We start from the raw sequence: 16,606 nt of genomic DNA, 5'->3' as shown, positions 1-16,606 counted from the left end.
AGGGGGATCCCACCTGACCACTCAAACGGAAACTGATTGGGAGGGCTGATAAGCCAACAATGGGCACAATAACTTCCTTATAAGGAATAAATTAAGTCACTTCAAATGCGGTATTATTTATCACCCGTTTCTACAGTTCTTTCTCGGAGTGTCGGAGAAGGACTGTAGATTATCTGACCTGCAACTGTAGTCGACATGACTTGGTGTTTACCAAAAGTTTGCAAGAGTTTTCTGTGAAAAATTATATCATTGTCTAATTTGAAAATCGGTATCGGTTCACTAGGAGTAGTTATAGTTGTCGCATTACGCAACTTGTCCAAAATATCGGTATTCCTTATTATACACCCATGAAGTTTCTGTTCAAGCTGCATTGCCCAAAGGGTCATTAGGAAGCTCTTGCTTGGCAACTTCATTTATCAAATTTATATTAAGTTATTAAAAATCTATCTTCCATATTAGATTAAGTGGTCACTTTAAATTATCAGGTCAAAATCGCAGTTCAGATAAGGGGAATTTTGTTTTGTTGTTTTGTTCTAAAGACTGATTGAAACATAGTCAATTGCAAACAAACGGTGAAGCTTAAAAGGATTAAAATTCAGCTGGATGAATAAATTATTTGTAAAGCGCGTGGATGGAAAGCGTACAGGCTGTTGGCATGGCACTCTTCATTGTGTTCGCCACTACTTTTCTATTCTCCTCACGTCCCATGCACGGAAAGACGACGATAAGATTTGAAGACTGCAACCTGTTGTTCCTCATGTCCTCTTCACACGAAATGAAACAACAAATCTTAAATGTAGTTTAGGCTGCCCCCTCACTTACTGACTCCCCTGCATTCTGTGATGAGAAAATGACGCTTGTACTTCTTCCTGTACTCATATTGAGTGTTACGCCATCCTCACGCCACCCATTCCAGACTTCCACTGCACTGACCACTCCCTCTACACAGGAATAGGTCTGCCATGTGTGTGGTGCACTGCACACGGAACTGTTCACTAGGAATTGTTTACTGGCTGGTTGGAAACCGATGCTACCCGATGACAAGCAAGAGTTAATTTTTTTCCTACTCAGCCTTCCCTTGGTTTCATTCAACACCACCATCGTCATCATAGTTATCATCATTATTATCAGGAAATATCATAAATTGCACGAGTAACATAAATGACTCCTTCCATTGACTTTTTAATCTTCGCCTCCGGTCTCTCAGACCGTTTCCATACCTTATACCACAACAAAGTGTACTAGTGAGAAGATTTGCACTTTTCTTAGGATAGAAGGATGAGAGATGCCTCATCATCTTCCCTACCCGATTGCATTTACATTCACATCCGACTTCTCATCTTTCCCATCCACTTCCTCCATTTCTTTCTTGCTCAGTAGCTGAGTCGCCCTAACATGTGACGATTTCCATCCGTTCCATTCTTGACTTCATTACATTAACGTATAAAAACTTGATCGCATGATCAGGCCATTAGAAAATAGGTGGACGGTTGGAAGATGATTTGAGGGGGAAGAAGGAAGAGAGGTTCGAGGATGAATGGGGATGCATATCTCTTGCAGCTGCTTCTTTACCCGCCGCAAAATGCCTATGCATTACACCAACAACACACAAACCATAGCAGCTTTTTCGGTCACCTCATACACACATCCAATTTGAGAAATTAGTGCTTGTTTTTAGATCGGCTGCTTCTCCCCCTAGAGTTCCCTCCTAAATTTCTTGCGGAATAAAGTGATTTATGCGCGTCGCATGGGTCAAGATCCATCGTAGCGAGGTCTTTATTCCTAAAAGACAATAATTTCTACTTGATGCTATGTTGTCTAGTGGAGAGTGAGTCTTCTTAAAAGTAGTAATGAAGCATCTCAAGACAGAAGAGTGGTTGTTTATTAGTGCACAAAAGAACTGGGAGTTCTTCGAGTGGAAGGATGTCCATTCCTTCAAGACATTGAAAGGGCATTCCCCCGTCACTTCTGCTTCGGTAATGACTAGTCCTCCCGTAAAATTGCAGCTAACCACGAAACGGCTATTCTTACTACTCCGAGTTTGTGATCTTTTAAAAGCCAATTGTCCAAGCCTCTGCCACTAATGGAGGGTTCCTCGTCTTCCCTGAAGTTGTGATTAGGCATACCAGTATGGGTGAGGTCTATGTGGGTAAATGGATGTGCATGCCACTCAGATGTGGGCATAAGTGACCGAATGTGAGCAGCTCCTACAGTTGTTACCAAATGACATATTTGAGGTATAATGCCAAAGGCGTGTCAATCAGATTAATTCTCCTTTTTAGTTGAATGTCCAGCTCAATTTGCATTCCGAACACGTCACGACAGTCTGACATTACAATCAAGCGTGATTAGTGGGGATGGTGGTCCTAAAGCCGCTGCCGCCACCATTACCATGAAACGTCCACGATCGTCCTATTCCAGTCTGCAATTGGTAGAATTGGAGAAGGAATTTCACTATTCTGCCTACCTTACCCAACAGCGTCGAATGGAACTGGCTGAACAGTTGAACCTTACTGAGATGCAGATAAAAATTTGGTTTCAAAATCGAAGGATGAAACAGAAAAGGGCTTTTGCTTCTTCCAATCCACCCTATTCTGTCAATTTATCTCGAGGATTTACGTAAGTCCAATGGTTTATGGCATTGTGCGCGTCCTCTACCACCGAAATTCTTAAAGTATTAACTTGGAAGACTGTCAAATTTAGAAGCAAATTGGCAGTCGGTGGAATCCGTTGACTATTTGGTAGGTACCCAAACAGGTAGAAGCATTGAAATAGGTGTCATGATGCAAAACATCAAACCGACCACAACTGACTCCGAATTCGCAAAACTTTTGTCATTGAAATGAAGTGTCTTTGATTTGACAAGACTTAAGCCAAGGCAACCAGGAGCTCCCGTTCCCCACTAGACAACATGCCATCACTTGGAGACCACTGTTATTTCGAAACGAAATCCCCACCACGACGGATCCTGGTCCAGATATGATGTGAATTTGCCATTTAATTCCACTGGGAACATTAAAAGAAGTTATTGGGGAGAATTTCACCCACCTGATGACAAGCACTGATGTACCGAATTGATAGTATGTAAGAGACGACCAAATAAGTTGGGGTGGTTTGTGAGATGTTAGTGTAATGCATAGTCTTTTCTCAAATAAGAACAAAGTAGCTGACAATTGAATCGCAATTTCATGAGATGTTTTGTCCGTAGAGTTCAAGGGAAATGCAAACCCAGTCACGGTTATTCCTTTCTTTTTCCTTCCTCCCTCCCTTTGATCATTCAACCGTCCACTTTTCATTAAATTGTCTGATCAATTGATAACGCGGTATTCAAGGTAAGAAAGGACATATAGAGTCTCTGCATCCAAAGAATCCCTCTAACAGGTCAACATTTTGAGTAGGAACGTTTTCTTTCAAAGGAAAATTCGTCTCGCATTCTTGATGCCCCCTCACCTTTCAGCTGGATCACTAAATTGGCTACATTTTACTACTTAATTGCGATTTTTTCATCAGGGCGGTGAACAGCTTCCCTGTAGACCAATGAAATTGCAGTTTTAATGTTGTTTTAGGATTCACTATAAAAACTTGGGGTTTTTTGAAGAACAACAATGTAGTCCTCATTAGGCCTTCTTCTGAAAGTCTTTCCACGCTAAGCAATCCACCTAGACACAAATCTTCATCAAAGTATTAGTAAATGATTTTTTTGGCGCGTTTAATTAACCGTCCAAGGCTACGGATTGTGTGAGTCGCATTATTATCGCGTAGGGCCCGTGAAAGTGTTGCGGAGGCCAAACAGCAAGAGGGTGCGGCTAATATCACTATCACTTACAGTGGACCACTTGCGGTAGCTAGAACTGCTACTGCGTCTAAAAAATGTAGGATTTGTCTAATAAAAAGTCATTCTTGATAATGAAGGTACACCAACCGGCTGGTGACAGCCACACCGCACAACTCCCTCCCTTCCAACACCAGACGCCACGACGAAAGCTTAAATCGGTCAGCAACGACGATGTCCCACCCGTATCCGCACTTTCCCATGGAGGACAAATTAAGCGCAAAGAAAAACTATTTACCGGGGAGGTGTGAGTGAAATATCTTTTTCAACTAAATAAAAGGTTAAATATTCAAATGAGTGTGCGTTATTTTAACAAAGAAAAGGATAAAGGGGGCTGATTAGTTTTAAATAGCTAACCGGATGTCGTTTATCATACACTTGTCATTAGACTAATTAGCATAAAACGAAGAGACACGAAAAGGAAGGAGCGTTTAGAGTGGAGTTTAATAAGCCAACAAAGATTGAAACTTTTTGCCTTAATCTTGCTGTAAAAAGAGAAGGATTCGATATTTTAAAGATAATGGTGTTATCGCCACTGTTAATCAAATCCATCAGAATAAATAAAGTTACTCTCATTTATTAAAGGAAATTAAAGTGGGCGCTTTCCCATCCACGATCTCAACTAAATTTCAATAATTTTAACAACATCTACTGCATTTAAAATCCAGTCTTATTGATCTAGTGATTCAAAACAACAGGTAAGTTATAAAGTAAAGTAAATTGTTCCACATCGCATTTGTCATAAAATGGCAAGAACTACAAAAAAAACGCATCAGCAGTGTGGACTTTACCCATAATCAAGGTTTAGAGTTTGACGCTTGATGATAATGATGTACCGTCTTACTAACAGTGGTAGTTTAGTGGACTTAATGTGAGGGATATTTTCTATAACTCGAATGGATAATAAAAACGCATTTCATCAAATTACCAACACGTAACCTTCCTAGTGATCAAATGCTTTGAGTCTGCCCAGATTGATCACTTGCCCTGAGGCATACCTCTCTCGTTTTTTGCTAGCGAACGATGTATGTTCTTTGAGGCGTTTCGGCTTATTCCGACTTCGGGGAATACCCGAATAATATCTTCGGAAAACTGGCAAAAGACAATACAAAAGTACCTCTCTCTTGATTTCAGTGACTAGAAACCATACCTTAACGGAAAAAAAAAGAAGACCATCACTGATGTATGAACCATAAATGCTTCTAACGTGAGGATGAAACGTTGCACAGATCCAAAGGGGATTGTTACAATTCCTATTGTTTTCGGAGCTTGTGTACAGATGCTAACTAATTGATTAAGTGAAGGCACTTTTACTTCATAACCAGCTGAATGCAACTCAGGTTGATAGATCTAGAGATAGATGGATGGGTGTATGAATATACCGGGTTTTGATAGATGGTTCAGAGGAGAGTACTGAAATGAGAGCAAGGTGATTAGGAGTAACAGATATAAAGCTCTAGTTCCACGAAACTATTTTAAATTCTGCTTTTTACGAAATAGTTGTTTTAGGGCAGCTTTTTTGACTACTACCTACTCTCCTTGAAGAGCATGGTCAGCTCAATTCTCCCGCTTCGAGAGAGTTTACAAAGAGAATAAAACTCAGAATGTAGCAAAATGGCCAAAATTCTTTAGTGTAGCGCCTCAAGACTTCCCTGAAGACAAAAGAAGACATAATACTCGGGTGGAACATAAATATTCGGTATACAGAAAGTACTGGGGCTACTGACACAGCCCGTAGGCCAACCCACCCTGCGTGATGCAATGGTCATATCAAAAGTAGCCCCTTACCAAGACGGGGAGATAAACAACCATCGTAATGCACTAGTATTTTTAAAATGAAACGCCTCCCCAGGAGCTATAAATTTCAAGGACATACGTTCATATTTTGCAGAAGGTTTTTTTGTTCCAAGAACGTTGCAGCGGGCGAGGCGGGTTGGCTGACAGAGAAGAGCATAGAACACTACACTCAGAAAGCAAAAAAAGGATAATGGTAACTTGCTACTCTGTTTAACTGCTTGAGACCTTGACTCCGTGCTTATTGTGAGTTTACTCTTCAGCGTAGGGTTAAGGAAAATTGGTAGCTTCTTTAGTCCCGTACTCTTCAAAACCTCACGGTATACACTAAACTTTGACGTTTTTAGGCTTAAGGAAGGGTTTAAGTTGTTAGAATCTTATGCTGTAAAAAAGGGATCTGATTATGTATCAGTGAAGCTCATCTATCCAAAAATGTAGCATTAATCCTGGACCTAGTTATTCGCTAAAAGCAATAAGTCATTTTTGTAGTGCTCCTGTACCTTAGTAGCGTTCTCACTTTGCAAACTTATGAAAGTGCGTGGGTTAAATAGGAAAATACGAAAATACAAAAATACAAAAAATTTGCTTAAAGTTCCCTGCATTCTATTTTAAAAACAACCCTGACACTAATCAACTCTTTTTTGCCTGGTGATATTTTGATTTGCGCTATTTAAAACCTGGTCCTAGACGCTCGTTTGAGTTCACTTAATTAAAGTGCGCATTAAGTTCAGCGAATTATCTCGCGCCCTCTGTGGGTTTGGGTGTGTAGGTTATTTGCTGGATATGGCGTTGTGTCGCATCAGTGTTTCATTTGCAAATGAGATTTTCGGTCGTGGTAGGTACCGAGCCTCTTTATTTATTTTCTCACACTTGTGTGAAGTCTTAAAATTTAGTACTGCTCCCACTAAGTATGCTTTGTTTAGCTTTGGTAACTTGAGTTTGTTATAACTCTCTTTGGGTGGTTGATATCGTGCAATCTTAGGTGCATCTGTTCTCTTTTAGTGGCTATCGCGTCATCCCTCTCTAGTCAGATTCTCCAGCAGCGTTCCCGCGGCTATGCTTCCGACCCAATTTCCCTGACTAGTTTGAAACGTGGCACTGGAGGTCGTTCTTCCTTTAATGGATTAGTAGTAACAGTTTTTGGTGCCTCCGGTTACCTGGGTAGACACATCGTTACACACTTGGGTCGAGTTGGCGCCCAAGTCATTGTTCCTTATCGTGGCGATCCCTACTTCATTCGTGATCTTAAAGTAATGGGAGATTTGGGTCAGATCCTATTCTGTGTAAGCACAACATTTCTCAAGGAGCTCATGATTTATGTCGACAAAAATTCATGGGATTCGTGATCTTCTAAACACATGTCTGGACTACGTAGTGATTCCATGTTGTTTTTCAAGAGTGTTTTTGTTTTACTGTATGCTGCCTTTGAAACTCAGGACTATCTTGCATTTAGCTACACCCTTTCTATCGTTGTACTCCTTTTCAGTTGTAACTATTTAACCGTCAAAAGAAATTCGTCGATTTTTCACTCGTGTGCCTGTATGTGTCTGTACCTAACTTATTGTTGCACCTCTATTTTTGCGCTCCCAAGAGTACTGCCATAATATTTGTCGTCTTTATACAGGAGGAAGCAGCCCTTTGAAGTTTTCTACTTCTTGGGTATGCTATGTGTGAACTTGAAGTCCGGATGCATATTGTACCTTTGAACTATTTAATTCGTTAATTGTATAAACCCGAACTTAGGCTAATTTTTCCGTGATTTGTTCACTCATTTTGGAAGAAATTTTTCTCCTACTAATGTCTAACTAAGTAGTGTCGTTATTTGTAGCCTTTTCACCTGGAAGACGAAGAGGCGATCAAGAAGTCCATGCGTTTCAGCAACGTAGCCATCAACTGCATGGGCAAGTTTAATTCCACGCACAACTTCACACATGAGGCGGTCAATCTGGAGGGTGCTGCACGCGTAGCTCGCCTTTCCAAGGAAATGGGGGTGGAGCGTTTCGTGCATATCTCGGCGCTCTCGCAAAGCGCCAACCCCGAGAGGTTTGTCTGGAAGGCCTCAGAGTTCCGTCGCACCAAAGCCCTCGGCGAGAAGGCCGTTCTGTGTGAACGTCCTGATGCTATCATCTTTCGACCTGCCGATATTTGGGGCAACTCGGACCGCTTTCTTTGCTACTATGCCTCTAGAGGTGAGATCTTGCCTTATTTTTTTGACTCTGGAGCATTCGGGTTAGCCAAGGAAGTGTAGGTCCAAGGGGTCTGCAAAATTTGGTTAAATAGAAGTTTAACTACATAACTCTAGTCTTAATTTGAGGGTCATTATTCATGTTTGTTCATTTATCAATGTAATCTGGTGCGTTAGAATCATCAGCGACGCATCTCGTAAATCTCGGTGGGATTTACCTCACCGCATTTTGCACTTATTATTGATATGTACTTTATGAGGATCATAAAGGGGATTCGACCATCCCAGTTTAAGTTTTACTGGCCCAACATGACGCCGATCACTATTATTTTCTTCACCAATTCAAACGCTGCTTAAGAAGTAAAACGACACTTTGCAAAGCAAGAGCATTTTTATTATTTCTGCAAACTCAACCAATCTGTTTGTGCCACGACTTGGCGAAACTAGTTATCATACAATGATAAAGAAAACATTTGTATTTTTAACTGGCATCAGGCGGGAGACTCAGCATCACGTACGCTTGTCGCTGGTTGTGGATGTTTTAAAATTGATCCTAGCAGTAGGGCTGAAAATAAGCAAATTTTGGTTAGGTGAATTAAAGCTTATGGTCACCTCATTCCCACATTCACACAGCCCCTTTTCACTTGACTGATATACATGGCACTGCCTGGCCGTCTATCTGGGTTATTCTCAGCTTCTTGTGAACAGGGGAGCTGCCATTTCTTACTCTATTCATTTTTACATGAATCTTGGGGAACGAATATGAACTGTTTAAACAAACTTGCGCATCGTTGGATTTAATTTACCAGCCTAGATTTTTTGTTATATTTCTTGTTGTACACTTCTGCTTCGTAATTTTTTATTGCTTGTAACGTCTGCGTTGCCTCTTGAAGCCGTCTGTGAACGAAGCTGTTATGCCAGCAAAGTAAGATTGAATTAGATGCTCCGAACTTAGGCTATTTCTAATCACCTACCCTCCGCTTTCTTTCTCATAAAAGTAGAAAGTAATCAGCAAGGAGAGGAGAGACGAAGAGCATCACTTTTTTGTCGATCCGGGACTGTGGTCCTTCTCAAGGCGTGTCCACTAGGGTAGATTGTATGGGCGTCGCCCGTTGCCAGCGGTGGTAGCAGTAATGGCAACAGTTGTACTTCTCTCTTCTGTCAGTTTAGCCCACACACCTGTGAAATGTTGAATTTGGGATGTCGGCGGTGCAATGAACGCGCCTGTACGTACTCCTTAACCCCTCTTCCTCCTGCCAAATCAGCCGTAAGATGGACTGCGTAGGAAGTAACGTTTAAGCAACCTCATTTGCTTCCTTCAAAATGGGTGGCAATTTTTGTAAAAGAAGCCACGACAGAGTCCCCCAAAGCGCAATAAGTCATGAGGAGCGCTTTAGCCTTTATTTCGTTAAAAACTTATGCTAAGAAAGTAAGCACGCTTTGCTCCGTTTTGCTGTGACAGTTAACATTGGTGCCGTAGCTCGTCTCGCCTGACAAACACCAAAGCTGTTCCACACTTTGGACTTGATTTTCTCTCGCAAGGCTTAACAGCAGGCGTTGAATTTTCGATTCTCGCTATTTCATAGAACGATTTGATTTACCACACCCTATTTTATTTACAATCAAGTCCTCCCTTTTTGCCGTTTCACGGTCAACAGTATCGCAACTTTTCATGGTTTTCGAATCGCAGTGACCTGACACGTTGCAGGTGGGGCTATTGTATCACCGTCAGCTCATCTTAAAATATCTTATGATGCACTGCTTAGAAGCATTTAGGAAAGTGGCCTTTTTAAAACGGTTCTAAAATCACTTACAATTGTTTTAATTTGCAGTGTAGGGCTTGTAAAATTATGCGTAATTTTAGACACTTAGTTTAGTCAAATTATTTCACACACCAAGCCTAGCCTCGTTGATACGACAGTTGCACCTTACTTTCAATATGTAGAGCCACCAAGAGGACTCGGCATGTTTTTCAGTAGTGTGTTAAAATTTCACTTCCAAATTACCCAACCACTCCTTGCTACTACTTCTATTTACCTTCTACCTACGTACAACAGAGCGCCGCTGGGCCTATGGCAGCCAACTGCGTGTGTGTCTGTGGAAGCGCGGCCAGAAGACCGTGAAGCAACCAGTTTATGTGGGCGATCTGGCCAAAGGCATTGTGAATAGCCTCACTACAGCGGACAGTCCGGGTAAGATCTACGAGGCCGTAGGCCCCCATCGCTATCGTTTGGATGATCTGGTCAAGTGGATTATCTTCAACTGTCGCTACCTACCGCGCGAGCTCAATATCGGCAGAATTGACCCTTGGTTCTTGTAAGTAAACGTTTTTCATTCATTGTAGACTGACCGATGTATAGTGTGGGTTTAGGCCAAACTGGAGTCCCCATTAATACCCTTATCCGATTGTTTAACTAGTGCCTAGGATTTGTTCGTACTGCTTAATTGTCCCAGGACGCCCTGTTTTACTTCTTTATCAGTGCTGAATCGTTGACCTCCTGCTGCCTTGTGTACGCCAACATTTGGAAATTGTAAATATTCATGTTGATGATTGATTGCATTTACCGTTGCCAAGCCTTCACAGTCTGACATTTACGTGCTGAATGCTGTCCGCAGTAATGGCTGTCGGGGCATGACCACCCCTTCCCTCCCAGGAAATGTGGTCACAAAACTGCCCATGCATGCACCATTTCCGTCGCCTTTAATCTTAACAACGTCTGGGCTGGCCGAGGTCATGTGCACCGGTTATAAGAGGACAAAATTTTTAGTGCCGGCACGACACCGTTCATTTCAGACCTGTAAAATTAAAGTTATAATTTAATTTTAACCTCTCTTTGATTTATTTGACTTACAAGGATAGATTTGGTTGGTAATATTCATCCAGTAGTTAAAATGCAAGACTGCACTTTTTTGTCCCCAAACGCTTATGATTTAGGTGCGATTAGAGGCTGTAAAACTATTCCCATATTCTACAAATTTGATTTTAGTACGGAGGTCACTCAACTCGGTGCCTGTAGGTATTCAAGCCAATCCAACACTGATACTCAGATTTGACTCCATTGAGGCCTAAAGCTCTAAACGAAGGCATAAATCAGTCCTAGAGGCTGTATAAGAAAAGCAGAGTCTTACTGAATCACTTAAGTAGTTTTCACAATCAACGTCTGAGTGTAGTTTGTCGAGTTGATCCTTGTTGGGTAGTGAGCGAATTCATTTACGAATTCATTGACCTTTTAAGGAAAGAAGGCTAGGAAGCCAGAAGTAGGACTTGGTGCAGAGCTATCTACTGGGCATTTAAAAAAGGTTGTGCGACTTTCGGTGTACCTTGTCGCGCTGACTAGATGTAATTTGCAAGCAGCCTGTAAGATGTTTGTATCCCAAGGCACAGGTATACGCTAGCAAATAGACGCGGTGTTCTTTATCTACGATCTTTTCCATTTTGAATTCTGATATGTATAAAATAGCACTTTGAACTGATTGATGCCATTCGAGTTTGTCTGCTTTTCGCATCTACTTTAAAAGGATTGAAGTAAGACGTGACAGCGCAGTTCGCTGCCCAGAAGTGATTTAAATGGTTTGATTCGGGTGAAAAGTAGATGCAACACATTTGGGAAGACTCGTAATTCATGATCAGGATGAAGAATTACGTTTTGCAAATGGAAAAACCTGGAGACTAACTTGCCTTTAACAACCATCAGTAATGTTTAACGTAAGTGATGGGGCAGCGATTCTGGGAAAGCAGTGGAAGGTCTCATTCCTACCGCCAAGCTTACCCGTGAGAGGATTTGCGCTTCAGTTAGGATGGGAGAAAGGGCGATAGTGCCTCAACTCATCCTCTGTATTTCCCTGATGATATTTGCCCCAGCTTCAGGAACTTGTTTGGTAAATCTATATTTTCTAGCAATTTTTAAATGAATGGTAAGGGTGACGTTCCCATTAGAGACTAGAACTCTTCCCACTCTTCTTACAAACTTTTTGGATAAATCATTATTTGGTTGAGAAGGTGACAGCACCTAGTCAAGGTGTGAGTTTGTATCTATTTGGTACATCGGTATAACTGGATAGTTGTGTTACTTAACCTGTGTGGATTTTCAACTTCCGGTCCATTCGTTTACTACCTCTCCCTCCTCCCCGTGCCCTCCCCTCCTTCCATCCACTACCACTTTTTTTCATTGCTTTGTGTTAAAAGCCCTCTTTCACTTTTATGACTGTTCGTTAGCTTTGAATACTTCCTCTCTACCGATTAAATCAGGGTGGGCTGTGGTCGCATTGTATTGCAACTGCCTTCCAATCCACTCAAACCTCGGGGTGTGTGTGTGTGTGTGTGTATGCGTCTGCTTTCACCTCTTGCCCTGCCAAACTTGAAGCTTTCAATTTCGCGATGGAATTTAAGCTGTTAAAATGTTAGCTCTCATTCCATTGACTTTGATTTTCCCTCGTTTTAAACATTTTGTTGGCACGAGATGGCTATCTTTTGTGCTGGGTATGGCTTCCGTCAAAGTTATCAATGTGTTGAAATAAAATCGAGGAAAAGGGGACCATTATAGCCCACAAACTGCATGCTTTACAAAAACTAAAGAATGTACATACCCTCCTCTTCAGATTAAAAACATTCCACTACAACAATTTCATCCCTTTTACATCCAACTAATCTCTTCGCAACGCAATCTGGTGCCACCATTTGTCATGAACTGCCAAAGGACACATGTCACGTTGGTAGCGAACAAACTGCTGTCATTTCTTCAGTCACGATTCGCCTCTCTTCAGTATTTGAGTGATGAAAATTTCTCACCAGACTTATGTTGAAGTAATTAAAGAGGATTTAAATTTTGACTGGGGTTTGGGGCTACCGAAGTTTCTGTCAAGAAGAAAAGTGGCTGTTGTCACTCTCGGGGCCCTTTGTTAATCCTTTTGTAACAATAGAAAATCTGGCTAGCAAATATGTGCTGCTTTAATGAAGCATTTGGGGAAAAAAAAGTCGTCTACTCAACTTAGGTGGAGGTTTATTTTCAACTCTTTTAAAAGTTAATGTTTTGTAGCAGACCCAAAGCTACTCCTAAAGGTGTTATAAATATGAATAAAAAAGTAGCTTCATTGGGACATTGGCGCTGCCGGAGGTAAGCAATCGACCATGTAGGATTTTGCATAGTGCAAGTCAAAGGAGATGCCTTTTGCTCATCTTTTATTACACCTTTGACGTGTATCCTGCCGAGTAGGTGGATCTCAACCAAGACTGGTGTTTGACCTTTAGGAAATGAACATTGTCGCCCACAGTCCACCTCACACACACACACCCACAGACGGGAGGTGTGGTCTTGTGGGAATGGAATGCTGCACTTCTTAGAATGGGATCGTTTGGAGTACGAAAACAAGTGGGCTTGTCAGTAAACAATCTAAACAGCACGCCATATTGCTATAACTTGCATGATTGAACTGAACAACAACAACCATTTGGCGCTATCTGAGTGCAGATTAGTGTTTTATCATGGTTATTTCACCGCTGGCAATAATGCTTCACCCGAACTGCCTCTTAGGACTTTCAGAAGCATCAGATTCACCAATCTGGAAGCTAATTACTAGGAGACTAGAAAGGCTAGCCTCGGAAGACATTCCATTGCAGGAAAATGGAATAGCTTTTCTCGGTAAGATTGATCAGTTCTAAGTTCATTAAACTTTTGTTTCGAAAGGAATTGATGGAAGTTAACAATAATGTTGTTATTTGGGTTGTTGCTATCATGATTGCAAACACATCTATGTGCACGTATGTATTTCGGCTTAAATTCCGGTCGCATACGTGTTCCCGCAGCAAAGCGCTTGGGACAGAAATTGTATTTTAGAAGACTTTTTATCTATCAATAGAGGCTAAACTTTCAGAGTGTTTGTGTGTACCAAAGTACAACCCCGTGCTGTTATTTCTTCCGCCTCCTAGAGCAAGAGTGTATGCGAACGAATTCGTCGCTCGAGTGAATCCGGCCCTGTGTTTCGAACGCCTGGAGCATGACTTCGTGACTGACACACTCTCCGGTGCACCCACCCTCCTCGATTTGAATGTCAAACTGACAAAACTGGAGGATCGTCTTCAGCAAATCGTCTTCATCTACCGACGTCTGAACAACTACTGGGAGGCGGTTGGTGAATTTCCGGAACCACCTAACCCTCCCATTTCCCTCGTCTAGAAGGCTCTCTACGCCTCTTCCCATCTCTCCCTACTTGTAGTTCTCTTTTGGGTTGCCCTAGCTCCCAAGTTAATAATTCAGATCCTTGAAAATAAATGTTTTCGACGCCTTGCTTCTTTCTTTGGGAGTTTGGAAACTCGCTCGTTGTTTTGTTTTTCCCACTCATCTGGGCTAACGCATTTTTCTGCGCACCTTCACAGATGGGAATTCCTGGAATATTTGCGTGCTCTGTGGTTGATCCCGTGGTGGTGGATTGTTATCTTACTAGTTCAGGTGAGGTTGCACTTGTTTTGAACTTAATGGCACAATCTGGCCCCAACGGCCATCAGTTTTAAGCGCCAAAATGGGCGAACAGGGGAAGGAGGGGAGGGGGAACAGGTGTGGATTAACGCCTTAAGGGCAAGGATGCGAGCTTATTCTACGCTATCAACCCCTCTCTCTCTCTCTATCTCTCCATTTCTTCGTACTACTTGGAAAAAAAGTGTTTTTAGTCTGGCATGCCTTAAATACCATTTAATGCACTGCGGCAAGAGGGGTTCGGTTGCTCGTCCCTATCTCGTCTATTCAGCATTTAATAAAATTAGGCAAATAAATTTGGATGAAGCTATTTTGGATTTCTTGCATCATTTTCCCTCACTTTGTTGATGATTTGGTTGTATGTGGTTCTTCCTGTGCCCAGTATTACCAAAATACATCAGTTGACAAAGAATGCTGTAGCGTTACTTGAAAGTGTTCCTTGTTACCATGTCCTCGCCTTTCTCTGTAATCCCAGGAAACACTTTTTAACGCTCTCTGAACATTTTAGAGTGTTGCCTTCTTGCTCACCCCCTCTTGATTGGTTGATATCACATATGAAATTCACCATAAGGCCAAGGTCAATCAAATGTCAAATAGGTGAGGTGGAGACTACTTCATGTTTCCGGTATTCTCATTTACGTGGTCAGCCGTTACGTGTCCACATCTCGTGTTCCTCCTTGTTCACACGCGTTAGCAAATAAAGGCGTCTGTAGCTGAAGTCTTCCTACTAAATGCTCTGATTTGGAGCTCGGCGGGACTCAAACTCACGCATGCAAGTGAATACCAGTTTATTTGATATCCAGGTTACTCTTGGAGGTGCGCAAGTCTGAATCGTCAGCATGGTGGCTGAAACACTGGAGGGTGGGAAGATGCGCGTAGCCAAATGTCCTTCTGTCGTGTTTTAGTTGTCAACTTCGAAACTCTTCGTGATCATCTCTTCTTCGACCATCAAAGCGATATTTGAAGTAGACCGGTTGTATTAAGTTCGTCTATCACGTCCTGCTTCCAACCTGTACTCGTCTAGCGGCAAAATTCCAAGATGTACAGCCGCCTTTTGCGTCTCAAATTTGTGCGCAGTTACATGTCAGGACTTCAAGAGATAGTTTACCATTGCAGTGCAGATGTTTTATCCTTACATGTTACGACACGACTCGATAAGGCGTATATGTCACATATTCGTGACAGTGGGCTCAGGCGTCATGTATGTGATGTCAGTGGTGAACGACTGATTCCTATCGGGTCTCATTCCGTAATTTGGTACTCTTTCTATTGCTATTCTCTTCATACTCTATGACTACCCCCTTCTAACATGTGGACTGAACAGATGTACCGGGCGACTAGATACCAGACCACTTTTCCAATCATCAACTGAATTATTTTCCTGGCCAAATCCTTTTGCATATCAAATGCTGTAAATGTCAAATCCACCTACAAATTGTTTCCTTGGCTGTTCAAATGCACTGTTCCCAATATCGCTGTTGTTGTTGTTGATTTTTCGCCTTTTGTGTCTTCACTTTGTACCAAGCAGTAGACTTCTTTAACGTACTAAATAAAACCAGTGGAGAGTTTGTCCAAGTGTACCTTTTATGCAGATAGCAAAAGACAAAATTAAGTAGTTTTTGTCACAGTTTTTAAGATAGTTTGGCATTACTTTTCCCTTTCCCCTCTCCCCTCCCTGCTTTAAGTACATTCCATTGGTAGTAATTTCAAATAATCACGGGATATCAAATTGAATTTCCTCCTGAAAAAAAGTAACAGAATGGAGTTGTGCATCAACTGACAAGGATGTAAATTCACCACTTTGAATGCCACACAGTTCGGGAGCAATGCTTCCTGTTTATGGAGAACTGGACAGGGATTTGGGTACTATCAAATGATCTCTTGTTTCTTCTGTTTTTGAGTCCTCTCCAAGGACAACAAAGGTGTATTTGGAATGTGTGGGATGAGGTGACAGGTTGTCAGCCAAAGTGCTACGAATGAAACCCTATGTCACTGACATGGAACCCGAAATCGCAGTGACTGTAAAGTCGCCGAGCCCGGAATGAGGGTCAGTGGTCCTTTTCATCAGTTCTAGGGAATCCATTCTGCGTGATTGCGAGTTTACCAACTTTGCTCTGCTCAAAAAGGACCAGAGCCATCGTACCGGCCACACAGATTCACTGTTCAGCAATTGTCCCTCCTTGTCGCCTTGGTCCCATTTCACTTTCAGCAACTCTAGTACTGCTTCGGTCCTTAATAATGCTATTTTAGAACATGAGTATGGGGCGGTAGTGAAAAGAGGATTTGGTCTCGATGACCCCCTCTGCAGTGAGTCTCTCCATATTT

General features: G+C 41.9%; 3 protein-coding genes across 3 annotated transcripts; 2 read left to right on the top strand and 1 right to left on the bottom strand. All coding sequences in view use genetic code 11, as the record gives it.

The window, feature by feature from the left end:
- Positions 1-113: 113 nt before the first annotated feature.
- On the bottom strand, positions 114-1,122 carry EGR_06949 (hypothetical protein; the record flags this gene model as incomplete). Its single annotated transcript, XM_024496198.1, has 2 exons — positions 114-407; positions 823-1,122. 2 exons carry the CDS (start codon positions 1,120-1,122, stop codon positions 114-116), a joined length of 594 nt encoding a protein of 197 aa, XP_024349401.1.
- A 1,008-nt stretch (positions 1,123-2,130) lies between these two features.
- EGR_06948 (Homeobox protein Hox-A3a) lies at positions 2,131-3,621 on the top strand (the record flags this gene model as incomplete). The annotated part of the gene is made up of 3 exons (XM_024496197.1): positions 2,131-2,134; positions 2,283-2,619; positions 3,567-3,621. 3 exons carry the CDS (start codon positions 2,131-2,133, stop codon positions 3,619-3,621), a joined length of 396 nt encoding a protein of 131 aa, XP_024349400.1.
- Positions 3,622-6,409: 2,788 nt separating this feature from the next.
- On the top strand, positions 6,410-13,984 carry EGR_06947 (NADH dehydrogenase [ubiquinone] 1 alpha subcomplex subunit; the record flags this gene model as incomplete). The annotated part of the gene is made up of 5 exons (XM_024496196.1): positions 6,410-6,461; positions 6,629-6,909; positions 7,455-7,815; positions 9,869-10,127; positions 13,738-13,984. 5 exons carry the CDS (start codon positions 6,410-6,412, stop codon positions 13,982-13,984), a joined length of 1,200 nt encoding a protein of 399 aa, XP_024349399.1.
- Between the last annotated feature and the right edge of the window lie 2,622 nt (positions 13,985-16,606).

This window comes from Echinococcus granulosus (assembly GCF_000524195.1).
Source record: "Echinococcus granulosus chromosome Unknown EG_S00066, whole genome shotgun sequence".
NCBI lineage: Eukaryota > Metazoa > Platyhelminthes > Cestoda > Cyclophyllidea > Taeniidae > Echinococcus > Echinococcus granulosus.
This window is presented reverse-complemented; position numbering and strand designations above follow the sequence as displayed.